At 35.0% G+C, this 24,136-nt stretch overlaps 1 protein-coding gene across 16 annotated transcripts in view; it reads left to right on the top strand.

Moving 5' to 3' along the window:
- The window catches only part of LOC118263915 (eye-specific diacylglycerol kinase), a 148,086-nt gene that overhangs the window by 39,345 nt on the left and 84,605 nt on the right, over positions 1-24,136 (top strand). For 15 of the 16 annotated variants that reach the window (XR_007707302.1, XR_007707303.1, XM_050705468.1 and 12 more), the window contains exon 4: positions 88-809. Coding sequence is in view for 14 of the 16 variants with exons in the window: in XM_050705468.1 (XP_050561425.1) it covers positions 88-809 (722 nt within the window). In the remaining 2 variants the exon portion in view is untranslated. Of the gene's footprint in view, positions 1-87; positions 810-19,005; positions 20,389-24,136 lie in introns of those variants that run through there. The other variant, XM_050705480.1, reaches the window with a different exon arrangement.

Consider the following 24,136-nt stretch of genomic DNA (forward strand, 5'->3'; position numbering starts at 1 on the left):
ATCGGTGAACTGGAGAATGTACAATGTGATTATAATTAAGCTATTTTCTGTTGTTCATTTAAATTAATAATTTATTTTTTGTATCAGGTACCGCGTCTGTGGTCTCGACGTCGGTCTGGTAAAGGCACACCTCCACCATGCGTGCACTGCCGTCACATGGAGACGTGGCTCGCTCGGCGCAGCGAGGAGCGAGTCACGCCCGAACGAGCTCTGGCTTCTTCGTCGGCAGAAGACGACGACGAAGAGGACGAGAGCGAAGTGGAAGTGCCTCAAGTACTGCTGGCTCCTCCACCACCACCGAGAACATTCCTGCCGCCACCGGTACACTCGCCGCCGCCGACTCCGGGAGCACCGTCCTTCGAACTGCAACCGCCCGTAGATGAACCTCCGATACTACCACAACGAAGGCGTTCCATATCTAGACAAGAAGCATTTTTTGTGGAACCTACGGGCAGTTCCCTTGAAAATGTTCGTGCTTCCGAAGAAGAAGCGGCTCACGCTGCGAAAGACAGTCTCGTCCACGATATCTACCTAGCTGTTCCCGAACTGAAACGAGACCGCGCTGCGTCAGTCGATTCATGTTTTTCAAAAGTTTCTGGTGGTCGAGCTGAAGAGTTGAATGGTACTGGGAACTCTCTCACAGTTCCTGGCAGTGGACTTAGATCGAGATCTGTGGATATAGTTTTGCCTACTGCTGAGCAATCGAGATATAAAGCGTTAGCGTTGACATCGGCTCAAGTGACAACATCCGCGAGTCAGCAGAAACAAGAAGAGCCAGTGGCTCAAGTGGTGCAAGCTGCAGACTGCAGGTTAGTGAAATACGTGTTTATATTTTCTACGAATTAAATACATTTTATTTATCATGTTCTTTAATTTACTTGTAGATTTATATTTTTTGTATTTATCTTTACCTTTGGTATTTGTCAATGGTTTTTGATTTATTTACTCACTTTGTGTCTTATACAAACATTTCCATAACAATTGTTATTTTAATTGCGTGGTACTCAAGTTAATGATGCCATAAAGTGTTATACTTAATCTCGTAAAAAAGATCTAAAAGGGTGTTGATTAAGGCTCGGTTCGAGTATAGAATACGTGAACGTTACGGTCGATTTATGACTACGGGTTTACTACAGCCTACAATGTACAAGTTGCTTTATTTTCTACCGAAGTCGTTGATCCATTGAAACGTTTCTATCTATCTTCGTACGACTTTGTATTGGTATATTGAACTCCAATTTCGAATATTTTACAGAACCGAATTCTGGCAAATGGTGAAGCTTTCAATCAACCAATAAACGGCTAAAACACTAAAATCACGAACATTTCATTCACGAATATGTACAATATTGATGACAGGGTTGTCGACGAGCTCATTCATATGTCAACATTGAATACAGTTATATCTTTTTAAAAAGAGTAAATTCAATGCTATGGCATCTCATAAAATGAATATATTTGATCGTAATGAAGCACGATTTAATAAAAAATAATAAATAAACATTGTTTAGTGCGGCGCATTCGGGCGGCCGCGGCCGTGCAGATAATCTGCCGGCCGATTTTGTTTATCTACCGACAAATTGATTATATACGATCCACTGAACCGAAAGCTCTAATAAGTTATTGGCGATTCTGTTTTTATATCGCTACATTTATTTCTGGACCACTCATATTATTTACGGCGTTGTAAAAGCGAGTTTTTAACTCTATCGAAAATTAGAAACACCTGGAAATTAGTTAGTGGTGCGGATAGAAATATTGGTTTCAGTACGTAATGAGTTTGCTAAAGCTACTCGAATGAGTAAATGTTATGATTAATTTAAAGGAATTTGTGACTATTTATTATCTAAACATGAGTAACTTAAATATGTAACATGCTATAGTTAAAATTATATTGAATATCAACTACTTCTTGAACAATTATTTTAACAATATTTTTCTACTAATACTGGTTGACATTTACCTGTACAAATTAATGTAATTAGTATAAAAATAACATGAAGGTACGTGACCTATAAATGAGCTTGACTAAAGACATTATAAACGTCAAACGCAGAAGAGGCATCGCGCTCTTAATTTTCTTCCGCATTTTAATTATAAGAAGTTAAGATGTACTTTACAGTTGTTCATATACATACGTCCTTTATTTCCTTTAAAATATTAAGAGGATTTTTTTGTATGTAAATAATGAAACTAATATTAAGGCAAAACCTCCGCTAAGCGTCGGACACCGGTGACCGACGTGGCGGTTACCGTGTCAAAATATCTAAGTATAAGTAGGTAACACAGGTCTTAAATGACATTCTCGGTTGCGTGTAAAAAATAATTGGTGGTATAATGTTTGTGGTAATAATATTTGTGGAAATACTGACGTTTTGATAGATTAGGTTAGAGCGTTTGCCATAAGCTCCACGTTTCCTTGCGGGTTGGAGATTGCAGTTTAACGGTGTTTTTGTGTGTGCCACAAGAGATGTGCTATGTAGTTATGCTACAAAGATGTAATACCTATGCTGTAACTACGTATGACCGTTTCCATTGATACTAAGCTATGTAGCTGAGCGAGGAAGATGTGTAGCACGAGTATGCGATGTATCCATAGTATGGAAGCTTGGAAGCTCTTTTCATATAAAAATATAGCTTAGCTGAGTCCGTTTTCACTAGAGCTAAGCTATGTGTAAAGCAAACCACCACATTATAAAGCAAATAAATAGCAACTGAAATGAAATATTTACTTATAATATAATATTACTTTTCCTGGTTCTCATAAATTTCCCGTTATTAAATCAACGGTAGTCTGGCTATTGTTATACCCATTATCGATAATACCGTGTCCGATTCAAGGAAATTTAGAAGTGTAGAATGTACTGTAGAATATTTTGTTTTCAGTAATTCACGGCTGTAGTGGTGCGATTATTACAATTCTTTATTTAAAAGTGTCATGCTCGGGTTTTTGAAGCTCAGTGTAGAAACGACTGTAGAATTTTATTTAGTTTTTTTTTACAGTTCTCATTTGCATTATAATGTATACTTTATTACTTTAGCAATACAGGCGAAATTTTAAGTGAGAAAAGCTCTGCACGTTAAAGCTCCCATTACTTAATTCAGTCTGTTCTTTATTTGCTAGAAAAATAATTTACGAATTTTATTATGAAAAATGATAACGTTAGTAGAGGTTGTAATGAAATACTCGGTTCTTTTTTAGTTTTGAAATAATTTGAATTTTATGAAAATTTCCACAATGTGCTAATTAAATTGTTATTAGATTCTAAAATGAGAGTATGTTTAAGCTCTCATTTAAAATTAGTACCTATATCATCATTTTAAAACCTGAATAAATTAGATTTGAGCAAACTTTATTATACTCCATACTTTAGTAGATACGCAGAAAAAAGAAAAATTACCAATTTAGTTTCTAAAAGGACTTTATACGTTCTCTCACTATTGTACATTATATTAACACATGCATTCCAGATTATCAAACTTGAATAGATAGTGTAGATAATCTGTAGCGGCACAATTGAAGTGAATGTACTCGAGCCGCAGCCGCAGAGCAAATAGTTCACGACATTCCTCGGATTCCACGGTTGAATAATGCGGAGCCGTAAACCTCTACTTATGATTATTGTATGTACCGCGAATACCCAGACAGCCGCGGGATGCCGGCCCACTATGTGAACAATATTTCTCCAAGTCGTTCTCACATTTATTTTTCTAGATAGGCGGTACTTTAGATCTTGACAACGCCACGACTCGCGACCGTAACGATACTAGATTGTACACATTTGCAGGAAAATCGTACCTCAGAATAGCGAATAAACTTGAGTGATTTTGTTTACTAAGTTAACATATTTATAGAAGTTGTCGTTGGCCGTGTTTGATCTTCGTAACAATCGATGAAGCCATATGTGATAATTGGCTTCAAAGGATATTTGTTCGCTATTTAATTAGTGCGTAATTTGACAACTACTATGGTAGCGTTGTGTCAAGTTACGTATTCTAACTTGATAACATTGTTAAATTATTATACAACGAATATTTTAAATCGTTATGTTGAAAACGGCCATTATAAAAACCAGTTTCAAATTAATACTCGAACGATTAATTTGTTAGTGATGTGAATAATAAAAGAACATTTTCCATTCCAACCAGTAACCAGTCATTAAAATTCTTTCTAGTAAAAATAATATTTAATTTATTTAAATTACAACGAATGGAATTATATAAAGTAAAGAGTTTTATTGTAATAGATTTGTCTGCCTATTCACAAAAATGCTGAGCGTGGTTACCCAATTCAATTCCTCGCAGACTTTTTGTTTTTTAAAAGTTGGTTTTCCAGTGAAATTCCTACCGCACTCCTGTATAATTTGGGTTAGCCGGGAAACGAGTCTTCTTTGCATATGAGATTTTATTTCCATATTAATCTCATTAACACATTTCCAGTTTTAAACAATGCGTTACGTGACTTGCTTTTTAACATGTGAAATGAAAATATTTCAAGCTTTTCATTATATTAAAATGGGTGGTACATTATAATTTATAAGAGCTAGCTTCGTAGATTAAAGCATTAAAAATGTAGTTTCTTTTAGTGCTTGCATGAAATTTTGCTCTAGTTTTCGTTCCTAGGTACAATCTGTGTAAGACTAAATTAATATTAAGAGGATACTGACCGTGGCGTGTGAGCTAGATAGCTGAGCTTGGTTGGCTGGTAAAAGCCCGCAGTATAATGAAAGGTCAGCGATAATGTCACTCAAATGCATATTGCAGAGGAAAAACTAGATTTTGGTAGTTTAAAAAATGTGCTAGTAGGTAAAGCGATAACTAGAATGGGACTATGTAAGTCCAATCATGTCACATTTTTGTGAATGACAGTACTTATTAAGGCAAACACTTAGTATTTCATAATTAGACTACGAGTGACAATGGATAAATATTACAATAATATAATTTCACTCGTTTGTCAGAACACAGTATGAATAAATAGCACAATAGATATATCTACTATAGGCACATAAACAGTAGACACCATAATGAAGTGGGTTATGTCACCACGTAAGCCCCACGTGGAGCTCATTAGCGCTTTAACTACTTTATTCATTAAACAGTACCTGCTTACTGATGGAACTGTGGATTTGTTGGAAGATTCAACTACTGTAATTTCAGTTATATTTCTACATTTTATATACGTACAACTGCATATTATACAGGTATTGTGTATATGTATGTAATAGTATATAATTTAGTTAAATAAAGTGTCAGTTAGATTAGGTATTTCTTATTAAGGCTAGGTAAGTCCATACCCTGTAACATTACTGAAAAATAAATAAAATAATAATAGTCACTTTACCAAATAAAATTCGCTACTTCGAATTTATTTGTCGATGTCCCACATTGAAATATATTAAAGTCCTAACATAAAAGTCTCTATTTTTAAACGGCACAATGGCATTCTTTTTTAAAAAGAAAATGGCGGAGAATAAAAATGAAACCAAAAATAGAGGCTATATTTTATTCGAAGGCACATTTACACACCTACATCACGTGAGCAAACTGCTGCCGTCCGACGAAAATGAACCACGCCGGTGAAATAAAATATTGTTTGACTATCAACGAACCCTTTCCCAATATTTGCACACATTTTGTTCCACTATTATTCTATTCACCTACCTTTTTTTAAGTTTTCCAATGTATGTAACGGATACGTTTGAATAATAAATCTCTGTGAATTGCTGTGCCGAAATGCGTTATGTTTTGGAAAAATGTCCCTACTGAATTAAAATTTTCGTGGATTTATATTTACACTGTTCCATGGCAGTTGATAGTGCAACAGTCGATTAAGAGATCTCAGCAGCATGTTCTTCAAGTCTGTTCGACTTCGAAATTAATTTTCAGTTCACAAGCAGAGCTACATAAAGCCACTTATATGTTCTCAGTGATAGTAATAGAAAAAGGGATAGACAACTTAAGATGTAATAAATATTAGTAATCACATACTTACTGTCACCATCATTTAGCCTCCTTCCATCCACTCTTGGACTCTGCCTCTTTAATAGCTAGTATATACACTACGTACATAGGTACATATATGTTATACCGAATAACAGGTGTATCTCTATATTGTAGGTACTGTTTAATCACACAAGATAATCTACTTTTAATTAGTTATTGTTATATGAAGTAATGTATACCAGATGGTATCCATTGACGTTGACGACAATAGATGCATCGCATGCGAGCCATTAATGGATTAGTATCTAGTCATTAGTTCATTACTTCACTTTGATCTGTGTACATCGCGCTAATCGAGTAGTTGGGAAAACTCTCCCGGGATCACCTAGTTATAATTAACAACATTGTTCAAAGGGAATGTGCACGAGTAGATGTAAAGTATACGTAAATTAGCTCTTATGCAAATGTTAGAATGATGTACTCATACAATTACAAAATAGGTAGTAATTGTAAAAAACACAATAATTCTTGACATTTTGTGGTTCTAACTAAATCGTTGACTTTGTTTCTTACCACGAGTTTATTTACCCTTAAGATCCAGAGGGGTTGAGTACATAGTCACGTAGAAATAAAGCTATTATAGTGAGTAACTTCGACTGAATAGAAGGCAGATGTGTCCCCATACAGTAATTTTCCCAGTTTTATAATGAGATAGGTAAACCTATTTTAGGAAATTTTAAATTAGCTCAATAAATGTTTAATCAAAATCCCGGACGCTTCATTACCGATATACATCAGAAAAGTATTTTATCTACGTCCTAATATAATCGAATTTTCTAAATTTAGAACGGCATTTAATTTTAGTATAGTGAGTGACCCGGTTGTGGCCACTTTAAGAATTTTGTCGACTTTGAGGCTTTCTTAACTTATAGTGTTTGTTATCACGAACATATTTCTTGTAAAAAGTCATTTAACATGTATTAATCTTGCCTAATAAAACCCCTTTTTTAAAGAACGTCCAGTAGAAAAATAACTGTATCAAAAATTTTTTTAAGGAAACTCCTTTGAAAAAAAAAGGGAGTTTGTGCCATTTTTGGCCAGATTCGTGCCATTTCTGGCCACGGTCGTGTGCCAGTTCTGGCCATCAAAAAATACTATAAAAGTAATCAAAATTTATTAATTAAATTTGACATTTTAGAAACAATGGTTTTCATTTAGTCTGGAAAATATGAAATATTATTACTTCACTTGAATTTAACTTACAAATAAAGAGATCAACATTTATATGACGTTGGTAAAAGCTACAAAGTAAACTGACCTCCCTTTGTGTGAAGGCAATTTATTGCATCTCTGAAAATGAAAAATATGTGTTTGTTGATATGTAAAGCCAAGGAAAAATAATAAATAAATTACGATAAATGACTAGAAGTGGGGCGTTTATGTACAAAAGTTTTGTCCAGCCGTAAAAATGGCCAAAGATGGAGAAATTCATAATTTTGTCTCCATTAGTGGCCACCTTCTAATAATCCCACTTCAGAAACATATGGCGACAAAATAACTTTAGTTCCGCTTAGACAATATATTCTTCATGTAGTATTAACATAAACATCCAAACAATAAGCAAAGATTAAAAAAATAAAAACCAAATCCTCACCCGCTCGCCTTAGCCTTTTTGTTAAGATCTTAACAATTTCACCCTCAACTAAAAAGAATGACTTGTTGCATCGAAGTGAAGTTTGACACATCAAAGCTGCCAACGGTATCAGTGTCTCCAATATTCAATATTTTAAATACTGTATATAACAGAGTAATTTATTTGTCCATGCCTTAGTTATAAATATTTGAAGGCCCAAGTGGCCACAAAGGGGTCGATGGCCACAACCGGGTCACTTGCCCTACCTACGCAATTATCGTATCTACATTTAAAAATGAGGCGTGACCAAATCGTTGATATTCAAATTAATTTTAACGTAATGCTCATTCAACTTAGTAATTAATAGACTCTTAAACAAAATGACTGAAAGCTTAAAGGTACGATAATTTCAGTGAATTGGTATTTAATGAAGTTTTCTCATTTAGAATTTGGTTTGATGAAAAAAAAATGAATTTCTCCATTTTCGAAAATGTCTAAAAGCCATTAAAATGCTTTAGGTTACTAGCAAATAATTTTTGTTTGTCCTTTTGTGTAATTGCATTTTTTTCTGTTCCACGCAATTCTTTTATCTCCGAAGCTTTTATAGAATTACGCAGCCGTGTCGGACCGACCGTGTAATTTTTTTAAGGAAACTCCTTTGAATATTTTGAATAAAAGCAATAAAATTATGATGCTCTGTATTACGGTGACAGCCAGAACGTTGCTTCAAGCATATTTTAAATAATTGCCGTTGTATTTTTGTTCGTATACGTTTACATACACCCAAATTTTAATACAAGATAAATTGCTTTTGATTTCCTCACATTTTACCTATTATTGGAAAGTCTAAAATAACATGAGTTCGAAAGTATGGAGTTTAGAGCTTTTCTCTATTAATATACGTGAGTAAACCGTTTTTAGTTAATTGAGTATGAAGTTTGTTATATTTTTAGGTAAATAAATATAATTAACCTTTCCTTATAACATCAGAAAAACTTTGATATAAAAATAGACAACGCTGTGAATTAATTCAATGATACACAGAACCTTTCTTGGAAATGTTATTGACCTTATTATAAAGTTTTAAAACCTTTTAAGTAATTTCAAAAAACAATTCACATTTTAAATAGGGAAAGGTATGTTATGTCATTATACAGTGAAGTAGAATATTTTACTGTATGTCTTGTTCGCCTCGGGCGATGCCACAGCGCTCCCCTTTTCCTGACTAAGGAAAATATCCATTGGAATTGTGACTCTCAAAAGTGCACCATCTTATTATTATATTTATTGTTCCTATGCGGAATGAGAATTGTAACAAAAATGGAGCTCTTCTTTTGAATTTCGTTACGTCTTAAATATTTTTAAAGAAATTCTAGTAACAAAGACACAGAGACTTCTTTAACTTGTTTATTATTTACTAAAACAAAGGTATCCATCTCTTCTTGTACTAAAATAGAATGAAGTTTCTTTTTATCTTAAAGTTTTCCTTGTCAGTCGCTTTCATTCAATTTCGTTCATACAACATCAGAGTAGAAAGCAAATTTTTTAAATCTCTAAAAGGTTGAAGTTAAGTAATTTTCCACAAATATTATAAACAGGAAAAAAATAATTAATAGCATAGAATAGGCTGTGAAACTACTAAACATCCATCAGACCATGCGGTAACTTAACCCAAAAATAAAATCTTGATTTAAAATCACTGGATCAATTGCCGGTTTTGACAGAGATCCAATAGAACTAAAGTCATAAATCGATTTTAATCCTTTACATTGATAAATGTTACTGATGTCAACTAGTATCAGACTATTATAATCTCAATATACTTAAAGGACCGCACCTTGTTGAGCCAGGTAGCTGGCGTAAAGCTAGTATATATTTCATGATACCTAGATACCTAGACAGGCAGGTACCACGCGGCCTAGTTGAAAATGTCTTTATCTGCCTTTACCTGCGATGCTGCCGCTGCACGTGAAATTCAATCTAAGTTTGTTACATCCCTACCACAACTCGGTTTCCTAAGGATAACCGAATAGCAATTGAATTTATGAACTGCGAAAAAGAACTTTTGTTTAAGCACGATAATAGGGATGTTGACGGGTATGAAAATTAAAAATCTATTTAGTCCGTCAGTTGTGTAATGAAAAAATATTAGACACATTTTTTTTTATTTTGTTATATAAGAAAACAATACAGTACTGAAATAAAACGAATCAAAGTTTAGGAGTGGGAGCAATTACGTATTTTCTAGGAATAAAATGTACATAGAAGTGACGTCACGCGATATTTCAAATCAATGTATCTTCAAATTGTTTCCGTAAAAAATACGTGCCTAATATTTTAAAACAATCTACAAGACGGACATTGAAATAAAAATTAGTCATCATAAGTAGTTTAATTTTTGTATAGAGAAACAGAACGTGGAAAAATGGACTCTAACTACTTCATTATAAAATTATATTAAGCTAACATTTTAGGAAAGTTGTAATTGCTGTGTACGTATTAAATAAATGTAAGATTAGCACCCGGTTTAAATCTTAGAAAGCTAATATTAACTAAGTACCGTTCGTTATGCCCGGCGCGATCGTATTTTCCGTTTAAACTTACACCACTATAATAATTTAAGACGAGCTGAAAAGATAAGCTTCCTTTTCTCGTTAAAACCGCGAATAAAGAAAATGAAAGAAAAATATGAAAGCAACGGTAAGAAATTCAATTACCGTCAAATACATTATTGTGAAGATAAATTAAATGATAAATTATAAATAGCTACAATATATAATAAAGTTTAATGGAAAAAATATCAAATGAAATCACATTTAGGAATAAAACTATAAATAACTAGTCCGTGTCTTTGTATCAGCTCAGAGATAACAAGCTGCCTAAGTTTTGACTTCAGTCATGAACTAACTTATTACTAAATTGTATCTTTCTACGTCACTTAAGTTTTATAACAATAAACTAAAACTATTCACTTGTCTGTACAAAATTTTGAGTTTACATCTTAACTGGTTTACGTTCGTAGTAACAAAACATTCTAATGTAAACTCTTTATAATATGTTTAAATTTAACGGCCAATTCCATTAACCTATCTATCTGTACATTTGCCTACTAGAGATACAATTTTGACACATTTTGTATGGAGCTTATGTCAAAATACTATCTCTAGTAAGCAAATCTACAGATAGATAGGTTATTGGAATTGGCCGTAAGTAGGTTTTGTTATGAAAGTGAAACAACAAACTTCATTATAAGCGTTCGCATTCATAATTTGATACATTTAGTTTCCGAAGAGACTAACGTAACAACAAATGGTACAATCAATAATTCAGCGGGAACTGGCGGCAGCTGATTACCGGCTCCCGGTTCGAGTCCCGGCGGACCTAACCGGTAATAGTATTAACTCGTCGAATAATCGCTACGCGCCTACCAGTTGTTAGTTGTTAATATGTATAGGAAGGCAATTTCATTACTAAATCATGATTTTAAAGGGTCCATTGTTGAGTTTCTTGGTCATTTAATTATTACGTTTTTCTTCTTCTAGCGAATGGTGCCATTAGAATATATATATGTAATACATTGGTCACTAACCTTACTCTTTCTGGGGGTTTTATAGAAAGGCAATTTGATTACTAAATCATAGTTTTAAAGGGTTATTGTGGAGTTTCTTAGTCATTTAAATACTACGTTTTTCATCATCTGACTTGTGGTGTCATTAGAAGATAATACATTACCTAGTCCCTAACCTTACTCTTTCTGGAGGTTTTCGAAGCAATGCTATCTGATAAACCTGAACCTTAACGGCGTGGAGTAATGGTAAATTTTATATGTAAGAAAATAATATGTAGTCAATATTTTGTAATATTTCGATTCTGAGCAAATATGATTAGAGGTGGCTTTGATACGTCTGTTGGATTAAATTAAGCACGTGTACACGTATACATATAAATTCATAATATACATATAACGTTCCCTTCAACTCGATAGTTTCAAGTTTATATTAGGAAATAACGTCTTTACCGTTTAAATTAATTAATGTAAAGTAAGATCTCCTTCCATACATATTTGGCAGCTTGTAGGCGTCAGTAAACTGTTTCCAAATAGACAACAATGTGCTAATAAACACCGAAATGGTAGGAACTCGTGCGTTAAATGTATTTAAATATTTGCATGTTTTAATTACAAAGTAATAGAATACAGAGATTTATGCGCGTCTCAATAAAATAAATTTACATTAAGAGATTAATTACGCATATGTATATGAAAGTCTTTGAATATTATGAAATGCGGGCTGAAGAGTCTCTCCTCATTCAGTTTTTAATGAGATACCTAGCTGTCTTCATTACGTTGTGTTCAAGATTTTCCTTTCACTGTAGACATGAATATGATCGTAAATAATTATATAGTAGAAATTAATGAAAGGATAACATCTGGTTTACCGATTTCCACGTTGATGTACTGCTGGTATTATTGTATTGATAGAAGGGTAAAAGTGTACTGATTGGTCAATATAAAAGCTACATAAACTGAATCAAATGAATTGAAGGTCAGCACAGAATTATCAGATTTGATAATTTGTTAGTATTTTACATGGAGCAACAGCTATCTGTCCACATCACTCATTAGGATTTGTTCAGTTGATAGACACATAGACTATGTAGAAACTAATGACTTTAATTATTCCAATTACGTTGATAGGAATCAAGAATTAATGGACATTACGTATTACGGAATATATCGGATTAGAATAATCACCGCATTGTGCACATTGTTGAAATTCAACCGTGATTTGACCTTCATTAGTTTTCCTACATTAATAATTGTGTACGTTAAACTGTTACATGGTTTTTATATATGAAGTTAAATTAGTATAACAATATATAAATTGACTGCCTCGTTGGTCGACTGCCGGGCAAGGGATCTCGGGTTCGATTCCCGGGTCGGGCAAAGTATTACTGGGCTTTTTTCGGCCAAATTTCTCAGTATTAGCACGGGGTCTGGAATTGTGCCCACTATATGGTAATAGGCTCACGCCCTATTACATGGGACTTATAACACAAATGGTGAAAAGTGGTACATTGTATAGTGGCATTACGTGCCGCAATGTGCTCCTCTGCTTACCCTTTCAGGGATAAAAGGCGTGACGTTGGACCTTAAATTAGTACTCATATAAGTTTAGTGTAACAATGTCTTTGGTAAATAATAAGCGGGATGCGAAAGACGTTGGCTAGTTTTAGCTCGCTGCACAGAAATAGAGTTTATTAAAGTCCACAGTAAACTTTGGTATACAGCTGCTAATTGTACCACGTGTACATAGCCTTAATCTCCTTAATTATTAAAACGACCTCTTGTCACAATATCAGAAACTAAAATTACTAAACACACTCTCATAAATTATTTAATGCTTAAGCTATTTCTACGGGTATGTTCGAAAAACGAGGGGACGAAAATCGTAAATTACAAAGCCAAATTGATATTGATAAAGGACTTTTCACATGTTTGACGTTATATTGGACCCACGTCATACACGTAGACATGGCAAACAAAGCGCATATAGAGAGACCTTCCCATATCGCTTTAATAATACAAGCTACAGATATTTATTTTAGGTTTACATTTTTTCCGCTCGTGGAAAACGAATATTAAAATTGTAATTCATTCCAAATGTATAAAGTAAGTACGAGTATATGAACACCGAACGCGAACCTATTGAATTAGTTTTTTGTAAGTTGGTCGTGTTTGATCGGAAATTGTGTTCCTCGACCGCAGGGAGTTTCATTAAAAGCGCAAATCAGTGAAAGCAAGTACCTACTACGAAACTCAATTAGTTAATGAAAAGTCATTAATTAAGTGTAAATTGCTTGTTCAACACAGTTCTGTTACAGTAATACAAGTCTTTATGAACACTTCAATTATACGATTTTGATTTCGTGTGGATTAACGTTGCCTGTTGAATGAAAACAGGATTATTCAAGAAAAAGCGATATTCTGGTGTATTTGTGCTGCTTGATTAAAGCCGAGACGGAAAGCATAATGGTGTATTGTTATGGCTTCTCCGATGGGAATGGAAGAAAATCTTTCGAAAAAATCCGATGCTGACTTTCCATTAAAATTTTAGTTTGGTTTTACAGATGGATTTTAAAACTCGTTAACGTAAACTTCAATGCTTTCAGTGTTTATAAGAGGAATCTCGTAAAATAATATACTTATGTTCTCAAACATTTTACGCTTTTTTGAGGGGGGAAAGTCAACCAATGACTTTTTCTGCCTTGGGTGAGGAGGTGAGAAGGAGTGTCAGTCTTACTGACTAAAAACCATCCCGTTCATAGTCGTACTCCTGCTTTTCGAGCCGGAGCCCCGGTAACTCGCTAGGCAGTCCGCAGCACAGACTTTTTTATTATTTTATAATAAAAGAGCAAGAACCGTTAAATACCCTAGGTAGTGTGTCGGGCGCGGGCGGTACTAATTAAAACTTGTCTGTTGCGCTTGCCAGTAAGACGTTGTACGGAATCGCTTGTAAAATTTATGGCATTTATAAATTAGCGAGCTTGTGTGAACTGCATGCGAGCCGACATTAACGCTTACGTTCTGCGCCGGCCCTGCCGAGCCCGCCTCCATTGTACATTCATCTATTGTTCAGCAAATTGCGAAACATTTTAAGCCCTACTTTTAGATAAATGAAGCGACTTTTATCACTGCTACATGGAAATACAATTACGAGTATGAAATCAATGAGATGAATGCCAGTAGGGAGCTATTGAATAAGCAACTCAACGAAGGTCAAACATAGTTTTATGAAGTTGTGTCCTTACAAAACGTACTCATTGAGCATTGAGTGAAATAAGCTTGAACGTTTCTGAATAGAACGTTGAGTTAAATGATTATTAATACTGTCGTCTCCATGTATATTTTTCGATCCATTGAGTTGATTCTAAACAGGCAGAGTAACGACTGCCTTCAAAAGATTTTCCGTTATTAATGTCATTTAAGTGTAATCATGCCATGCACTACGTTACGAGAATTATTATAGGTAACCGAAAAACAGTCGATGCATAAAATAAATTCGTGAATTCGATTGCGGTTCAGTCTGTTTTTTTTACAAATGTTCGTTTACAGTGTGGAAGTGGTCACGTACTTGATCAAGGGATTAAAATAGAATTATATTTCGATGTAACAATGTTTTGTTTTGATTTGATTTGGCAACATCTGGTAGGTACTTGTAGTGGTGACATGTGTAGTCATAATGTCTTTGTTTGTATCGATAATAGGCGTAGTAAATAAACTTTCCTCTTTTAATTAAAAATAGTAATCTATTTGAGTTGATTTTCTATTTTTAAGATATATCGTATATCTATAACCTACCGGGCAGACTGTATAAGCTTTAGTAAATATAACTATGCAGTAGTTATTAATACTAGTAGAACATTATATGGAAACCTAATGAGCTTTCATCAGTATATTTTTATACAGTAACGACATCTACACATCAAAACAGAACTTACAAAAGTATTTAGGCACAGCGAACAATGTCAAGAATGTTGTAATTTCTTCCGTGTTTATCTTGCGAACATTTTATTGTACGCACTGAAAATAGACGTGTCACCCGAAGTGGTCGGTCACGCGCATACTTGTGGTCTATATATAGCTCTATCAGTTGGCAAATGTCCTGGATATCCCCTCGGCGCCTGCGCACTCCACGCTAAATGTCGCGTGCTCAGCCCGCTAGCTTCATTATTTTTGGCCACCGACACAAGAATTGACGTGTGAATAGTGCTACTATCGATTGCTAATACTAAATCTGTTAACACAAGCGCTCCTCCATCTGTAAAAGTGATAAATATTCAGAGATCGTTGTCTACGTAGCGTTTACGTCAGAACTACGTCAGTTTTCGTTTGATATACGGAACTAGACGTATGCAATCACATGGCTGGCCTTCAAGTGCCACTCGGCTCTGTAACCCTATTATGTTTGACAGAGGCTTAGTGCGGCTAAAGGCGCATGTGATTCAATGTTGTGAAAAGTAATGTTTACCTTGCTACATTTGTATTTTCATCGTTACTTCGGTCATTATTTTCAGATTATGACATCTTTATGTGTTTGGCTTTTTGTATGAAGTAACATAAATTAAAGAATACAGCTGGTTTTTGGGTTTCTGTTTTTATATTCATCATTTAGAAATAGGACGGACGACGAAATGGGAATTTGACCTTTTAAAAATTCAAAAATAGTTGATTACAAAGTGCACTTAATGGTTGGACTCTGAATTAACGATATATTTTAATAATATACCATACAACTGCAATTTAGGTACTTAGTGAGTACGTAAATAAATAATTATAATGTTAAGTGCATTGCCGACAAAAATGAAAAACGTTATGTAATCAATATTTATCGTGGAAATTTTAATGCAAACTTTTCATTCGTATCAAAAAATAACCGGCAACTACCGGCCGGAATAACTTTGTTATGCTGGTACAGTTTTATTTACGAAAAAAAAGCAACCGTGTGATAACTGAAACAGTTTGAACTTCAGTACATGACCAACTTTTTGTTTTATTTCAACTGTAAAATGTGTAGTTTGTAGGAAATGTCATTTTATAAATGGATGAGAATCGATCCTTGTGACAAAACATTGTTTTAAACATTTATACCGGCATTACATACGCACTTTGGAGATAATTTTTTAATTTACTTTTTTTTAAAGAAATCCTACTCACATAAACACAAATCTATAAGTAAGTGGAACTTACTTATTCAATGTAGAGGAAAAGATTTTCTTGCTTGCAGTGTGCATTCATATTGATTTTAATGTATTTTGGCACCGACTTCCGAAAGTATTCCCCTCGCATAAAATTGTTACTTAATTTCAACTGCAGTTACGTTATTTTACACATTTTGTGCTTGAGGAAAATTGGCTATGTATTTTTAACTTGTTTCCGATATATACTTCACTATAAATTCTCAAGTGCTTTTAGTGAAAACATAAATATTAGTTTTTGCGTCAGAGAGTAAACAATGGTATTGTAATAAATAGGTTTTCCATGAGTAGGTAGGTATTAATTGTAACCTTGTGTGATTCCAAGATCTAGATAAAAATAGTACAGTCTATGCCTGTACGACTGTAACACCCGGAGAAACATATTCATGTTCTTTCATTGAATGCAAAGTCCCCTGGGATTTCCTTTCAATAGATACTTTAAGCATCGCTCTTAGTTACCTCTACCTTAAAATGTTCCATCAGACTACGAGTATTTTCATTGTAAGCAGCGTCTTAGTTTTGTTATCTTCTCAACGTTTTATTTTCCTATCTGCCAACTTTATATTCTACAGTATTCTGGTTTTGGTTTCGTTCATTTACATTTTCAATTAATTATTCCGGGAACCGAAGAATGCTCTCTTGCTTCGTTAACGCCAACAAAACTTTTCACTCTGAATTTTTACTGACCCCTTTTCCTAAATTTGTTCAGTGCACAACCCTTCTCGATTACCTCGAATATTTTGTAGCAAATCCCCAAGAGGTACTTTGTTTCTTGATGTAGCTACATGTGTCAGAGTAAACGTGAAGAAATAAAATGTTTGGTCATTTCGTGTTAATGACTGCCCATACTGACACGAAAACAACATTTTACAAATAGGCTAGCCGTTAGTGCAGCAATGTAGTCAGTTTAATGTGATATCGTTCTATTTGTAGTCGGTAGGTGCAGACCGTCTAATTAACCGGCCAACAGTCGCCCACTATCTTATTTAATATTCTCTCTTGAGAATCTTGTGCCTACTAATCCGTTGCTTAAGCAATTTACTTTTTATTTATAGGGAATTCACCTTTTTCTTCCAGTATTTTTTTGTAACTTACTTTCGTATTCCGTACAATACTTCAGAAACTTTGACGTAGAGAATTAATGATAGAACGGTTTAGATTGAGTTAGGTGGGCAGGTTGTAGGTGAATTTATAGCTTCAATAATAACTTCTCTGTCTTGTGTAGGATTACGCGGGTATAAAGTTCTTTTGTTTCACCTTGACTTATAAATGCCTAACAGCTGGCTCTGTATTTAAATATTCTCAAATGATGGAATGTATGCCTGCCAAGTTTAAGATTTAATCATTTTCATACGTCGCTCACTCCCTTAAGGTCCTCAGATAATTCAGAAGATGATACAAAGGACGTGGTAAACGTAGCAAAATAAATCGTTTAATTTAAGCACGACTAAATCTCCTTTAGAGACTTTACTTGGCTGACATTAACATAAATTAAGTTAAGAAAAAGGGGTTGGGACAGATGTCACGCAATAATATAAAATACTGAAGCATTTTAAAAAGAGATACTCGCGTTTATTTATACCATGTCATGTGAGTGACTGTATCGTGAGCGTTGTGACAAATTGATGATAAAATATCGTTTAAAACTACATTAGTCTCAATTTGGAACGAGACGCCGTGATAACATGGGATTCCTCTCTGGAGTGAATTCTTTACTTTCCAATATCCGAGTGATCGATCACACAAACTAGCACACGATTAATCTCACTTGTTAGCTCAGATGATGGTTACAAGGGACTTTTTAACAACGTTCTAAGTGTCTGGTGTTGTTTAAGAGGAATATTGATCTGTCTGTCGGTTAGTCAAGTGTGAGAAGATATTATGAAATTGAAGTAAATATCAAAATAAACATTATTTCATTTCAACTGTTCATATTAATTTATGAATTGTCTAAAGAGGACTCGGCGTAGCTGATCATTAACTGCGTCTGTTGTAGCAGAAATTATTTCTCTTCGCAATGTAAGTTGAAGCATAAGTGAGTAAAGAATATATTATTATTATGTTATAGGTATATTCATGTAAGTATGAATGTTCGTATCACCTCTAAATGGGTCACACTCAGGACGCTGCGACGACGCGACTACAGAATAGTTTGTTGACGTAAAAATATCTAACGAGCTTAATAAGACTAGGTTTACTTTTAATGTTTCATAAAACTACTTATTTATTGCTCTTACTTCAGCAACAAAATCCAAAGACTGCGTTAAATAACGCTTTGGTGAGAGTAAACTGCCCAAGTTCAAATCCCAGAATTAGGTTAAAAAGTAGGCGCAAAGTTTTTTAATAACCACACTTTTCTCGCTCGTTTGTGTAGAGGTTGACTCTAGTTATTCGTTTCGTTTATTTTGTACTTATTTATTTTAAACTATGTAGTTAGTTATTTATGTAAAATATATTTATTAACATTATGTAATTTCGTATTATCAAGGATTTAAACATTCAGAAATATCACTGGTTATCACCTTAAATAGACAAGAATTTCAATTATGCAATATTAAAGTTTAACAAGCTGTTTTACAAGTTTCTGTAATTATGTAAATGGATGTAAATTGTTTCGATGTAAGTTGTGGTTCATACAAGAGGTTAACATCCGCCAAGGTTACAGACTGTCGAGAATTGGTCTGGTGCAGACGTGGCTCTGGAAGCATTTCTATTTCGGCGCAAATGTCGCGAGAGTCGACGCGCTCGAGACGCGGTGGCACGCGGCCGGCCGGCGCCCGCGCATACTCACACACTTTAGTTTACGCGTATGTTTCCCGTACGGAACACGTTTAACCTCGTCCACAGACTGTGAACACCCAATGTTTTGTCTTCCTGCTGACCGTGACAGTAATTGTGTGCTGAAAATTACATTACATGATCATGTGTATCAATGTGTGAATATCGGTAGTAAGACGGCGCAGTGCAACGATCTAAAGTTTATTTTCTTTTTTGTTTAATGCCTACTTAAAACCAGTTCTGTCGAACTTAAAAACGATTAAAACATCGGAGTTCTGAGCTTTATTGAAGCATTTTAGTTCATTAATCCATTAAATGGTGCTTTTTGTGTAAATATTTACCTCAATGCTCTGAAGATATAAACTATTGTGCTATTATAACATTGTATTAAGTTTGATTTAATATTGACTATGAAGGTCGAATAAGTTGTCACCGTGACTCATGACTACTGACTGTGTTGTGTTATAACATAAAACGTGAGATGTTATTCCATTTTTTGTGAACTACTTTTTAACGTGGTTTCAGTTGTAAATTAGTTGCAAATGCAAACGTGATTATTACTTGCATTGTTATTAACTGGTTTATCCGTATATCCGTGACAATCCCAATGGTGAGAGATTTAGATATTAATGACAGTGAATAAAAGGCATTCATTCATTCCTTGTTTGTTTAGCTATAGATAAAACAAAATATATGTCACCCGCATTTATGCGTGATCGCCGTTAATGTATGCGCTGCCGATACCGGTGTTTGTTCAGTGATAATGATGGGGGCAGGCCGCGCGCGCACTACGCTCACTGCTCTCTATCTTTGCGTAGTCTGAACCACGTGCTTACTCACCTGTCCGAGACTTCCACAAAAGCCAGTGACGTCAGTGTGCTCTAGTGGAGCATGTAGAGAGTGGAGCGATGTTTGTGTGAAGTTGATGGTGAACAGTGTCAGTGACCGGTGTGTGGGGTGGATAGCGGTTGTGTGTCGGTGCGCCGATATGTTGTTGTATGGTGGCGGGCCAGTCAGAGGGGCTGTACAACGGAGACTCTCAGGTCCCTGCGGAGTTCCATGCTGTCCTGGGGCAGGGGCGGGGGCTCCGCAGGCAGCTCGAAGCCTAAGCCTGCGCTCGTCAAGCACACGCTGCAGACGCATTCAAGTGGCGAGGAAGCCGGCAGCGACAGCGAAGCTCAAAGCGCGCTGCTCGCGGGCGCCTCCGCCCTGGCTCGAAGACGACACGCCATAAGATTTAAGAGAAAATCTAAAATTGCCTACAGAGTTATCAGGTCTGTACTTATTAGCTTATGAATATTATTTATCCTTCGTTTAACAGGTAATAATAAATTAAAGCAACCTTAAATAATTTATATTTTACTAAAATAGATAGTAAACTTTACTTAAATCGATATTCTATGTCGAATATTATAATTTTCATTTTTGTGTAAGTATAACCAAAGATGAAGAATGAATATATCACATGAAATTGTGATTCTGAATCAATGCTAGTCCTATAAAAGACATATCACATAACACATCGAAATAAAGCAATAGTAAATTGAACGTTAAGATGTAATTATTAAGATGTATTGCAAAATTAGTCTACACATTTACGATTGATAAAATAATATTCAATGTCAAATTCTTGGGTTCGGTTCACAATTAATCAGCTACGGTAGCCACAATCGCGACCCGCCGCCCGCTCCGTATTGTTAGAAGATTGAGGTCAATCAGAGAATGTAGACCACTTAACCCCTGACGTCTAGCACCTGTCCAAATTATAGGCCGGTTACTCTTTTCAACAATAGCATGAGCCTATTATTGGGGAAAATTGGCTTATCTTCCCTTTTGTTTTCGCAAGTAAGATGTGTTTGTATACGGCGGGCACGACCCGTAACTTACTTAACAGATGCTCGTTACACAACTGTCTGCACATCGTCTGAGTAATTATGATTAATCGTGCAACTTGTGCGTGGATATGGACGTGCGATGTGAACAAAGACCGACATCCGGCAAAAAGCCAATTGGCATTCTAGCCACGTGTGCGCTGTAGGAGCCCCGGAGAGCTGCGTAGCCGGCCGCACTCCCGCACGCCACGGCAACAGGTACGAAACGAGCCGCGCCGCCAACTCTACCTGCCCACTATATTTACATTTTAAATGGATTACTTCTCAAATAGTAAACCACGTTAAACATTTTATTGTAACTAGGTGGCTGTAATATACGAGATAAAATATTCAGGTCCGCTCTAGATTATGAATATTGGAAAACCTACAACTATAATATTATGATACGAAAGATATTATTCGATAAGAGGTTACCTTTAATTTCGTTACGAACATTCAAAGGGAAATACATAAAAGGCATTTTTACCCTCCCACAATCTCTCAAACTTGGAAGGTTGGGGCTACGGCGGTCAGTGCGAGAACTTTAGTTGGATGAATTATTTAATACACACGAAATGGGAATGGATCGGCTCGGCTTGAGTTTGAACTTACTAAATCAATTAGTTTCCTGTCCGTAGGGCATTCTACTTCAATCTGTCAACCAGCATACATCTTTAACTGATTCCATAATGAGTAGTGATATTAACAAAGGTCTCCCTATCACAATTTACCTAAGTTGTTAACAAAGCTATTTCTGATTGATTGATCGTTAAGTACATAGTTTGATTACGGTTTAATGAAAATCCCAAGCGGCTTTTCATTACATGTTACGTCACTTATCGGTTACATTATAGGAACATCAACAAAATTGCTCTATATGGAATATTTTGAGAGTGGAATGAGAGTAGAGCGGAGTTCAATCAAAGTGAAATGCGTCGGCTGCGGAACATCCTCTATCGTGATGGAAAATTAAATTGTACTACCAATCGAGACCTCGTTGTACGCTATTGAGCTGTTCGAACCACTCCATTGCCGAAATATCAAGTGACTACCACTCGATATCGTCTGTGCATAATAATTATTATTACCTGCCGGCCTTCTCGATAGCTGGCTTTACTTTACTTAAACTAATAACCGCGTTACCCTGCGCACGTCTGTCGATAACGATATCTAACGTCTGACAAATACCATAAATGTAGTACAAAGAATGTTTGCTCGAGCACCATTTTATAGCTCGTAATTTTAGATTCTTCTGTACACTGATACGAACGTTTAACCAGATTTGACAGACTGACGTATTTATTAGCCCATAAACTTTTGTTACGCTCATAGTTTTGAGACACTGAATGATACTTTTGTTGAGAGTTTATTATTAGACACTATTACTTAGGTCTAAGGGACTTAGAACTAGATTTCTATTTCTTACAGAAATCACAACTGTAACTGAGTTAAAATGTGTTGGTATATCTGATTGAGCCTGCTGCGGTGAGTATTTGTAGTTTTATTTTAGTAGATGTATACTACGAAAAGTGGGAAGAATGCCACGATACAATTATTTGCTTTTAACACTTTAACACAATAATGCGGAGTTAGAAAATAGTACAGACTAATTCTCGAATAATGTAGTTGTAATAACGTCGTATGATACGTCCATTAATTATGGCGGTAGCAACAGATGGCAGTAGTGTTCAGTGTTCAGAATAGTGCAAAACGCGCGTTGGCTTGTGGTTTCCGGCCGAGGCAGGGTCGCGCCGCCTGCCACCACTAACGACACCATTGTGTGAGCATATAAAATACGGTAACGTATGCCTGCCCTGCTCGCTCAACTCGTACGTGCTTCATTCGATCGCCGACAGCTTTCAACTTTTTTCTATAGCCTAATAACTCTAACCTCTGTCTACCAACTCTCCAAAAGAGTCCAAAAGGTGAATGCCTCATATCTCCAATAACTTACCTAAAGGTAACAAAAACAACGACTTGTTTTCACGTAAAATCAAATAAAGGTTTTAATAAAGGTCGGAAACTGACAGTTGCTTCATCAATTTATACATTTTGGTTTAAAAATTGATCCCAAAGGCGGACGAGGGTGGCAAGTTTGGGTTCAATGTTCCAAGGTTAGGAAAACAAAATATATTTTAGTAGTATCTTTCGATCTCCGTTTGTAATTGAGTGATATATTGTATAGGTATAATAAGCATTAATAAATAATGGATACATTGTTCTGTTGGTAAAAGCAATTTGTTGGCCTAGCTTTAGTAAGCGGTTGTTGACCACAAGATAATCGGTGTTCATTTCCAATTCAGAACGGATTAATTTATTATTAAAGTTTTAATTTAGTTTGAATTGTAAAACGAACTGTTCTTCAACTAACTGATCCTCATTCGTCGAATCTTTTGGGGATCAGATTTATTGTAATGTTATGTTGGTGTTTATAGAAACAGCCATTTTCTATTCTCTTTGTTGGATTGAAATATTTGGCAGATAGCTGGTTGGGCCAGTTTATTGTTTTACGCAAATTCATAAATCGAGTACCTACTACACGGATTTTTGTTATCCGATAAATTCCGAGTATGCAATAAATTTTACAATAAACTATTAGCGTAAAATGTTGACTAAATATTAATATTTAAATTAGTAACACACTATTTTTATAATATTACTCATGCGAGTATTTTACCTATAAGCTATGCTATGCAATATGTGTCATTGTGTACCCTTGTGTAAATTCAAATTATACTAAATTTACTATGATTGCGTATTTATATTAATTAATTAAATATCGTCAGTCATCCATCGTAACATTTTGATTAATGGAATAATGATATCTGTTACCTACTTATTTTAACAAATAACAGCTGTATACAATATTCCTTTTCAGTGTTCATAAAAGTCTAAACATAAACAATGGTGCCAATAATCGGTACAGATATTATTAAGTGCTTGCGTGTATATTCTGTAGGTAATAAACTCTTAGAGTAACTTATAAAAGGGAGTTGAAACGAGAAACATTGTCTGTCTTCCTGTAATGGTTTTTGCATCGCCAACATAATTTATTATGCACTTAATACACTTATGTTTGGGTCTGGTAAGTGTATTAGAAGCATAAAACACGCGAGGTAGCGTAACATATGATGCCTTGTAAACACCAGGG

This window comes from Spodoptera frugiperda, chromosome 27 (assembly GCF_023101765.2).
Source record: "Spodoptera frugiperda isolate SF20-4 chromosome 27, AGI-APGP_CSIRO_Sfru_2.0, whole genome shotgun sequence".
NCBI lineage: Eukaryota > Metazoa > Arthropoda > Insecta > Lepidoptera > Noctuidae > Spodoptera > Spodoptera frugiperda.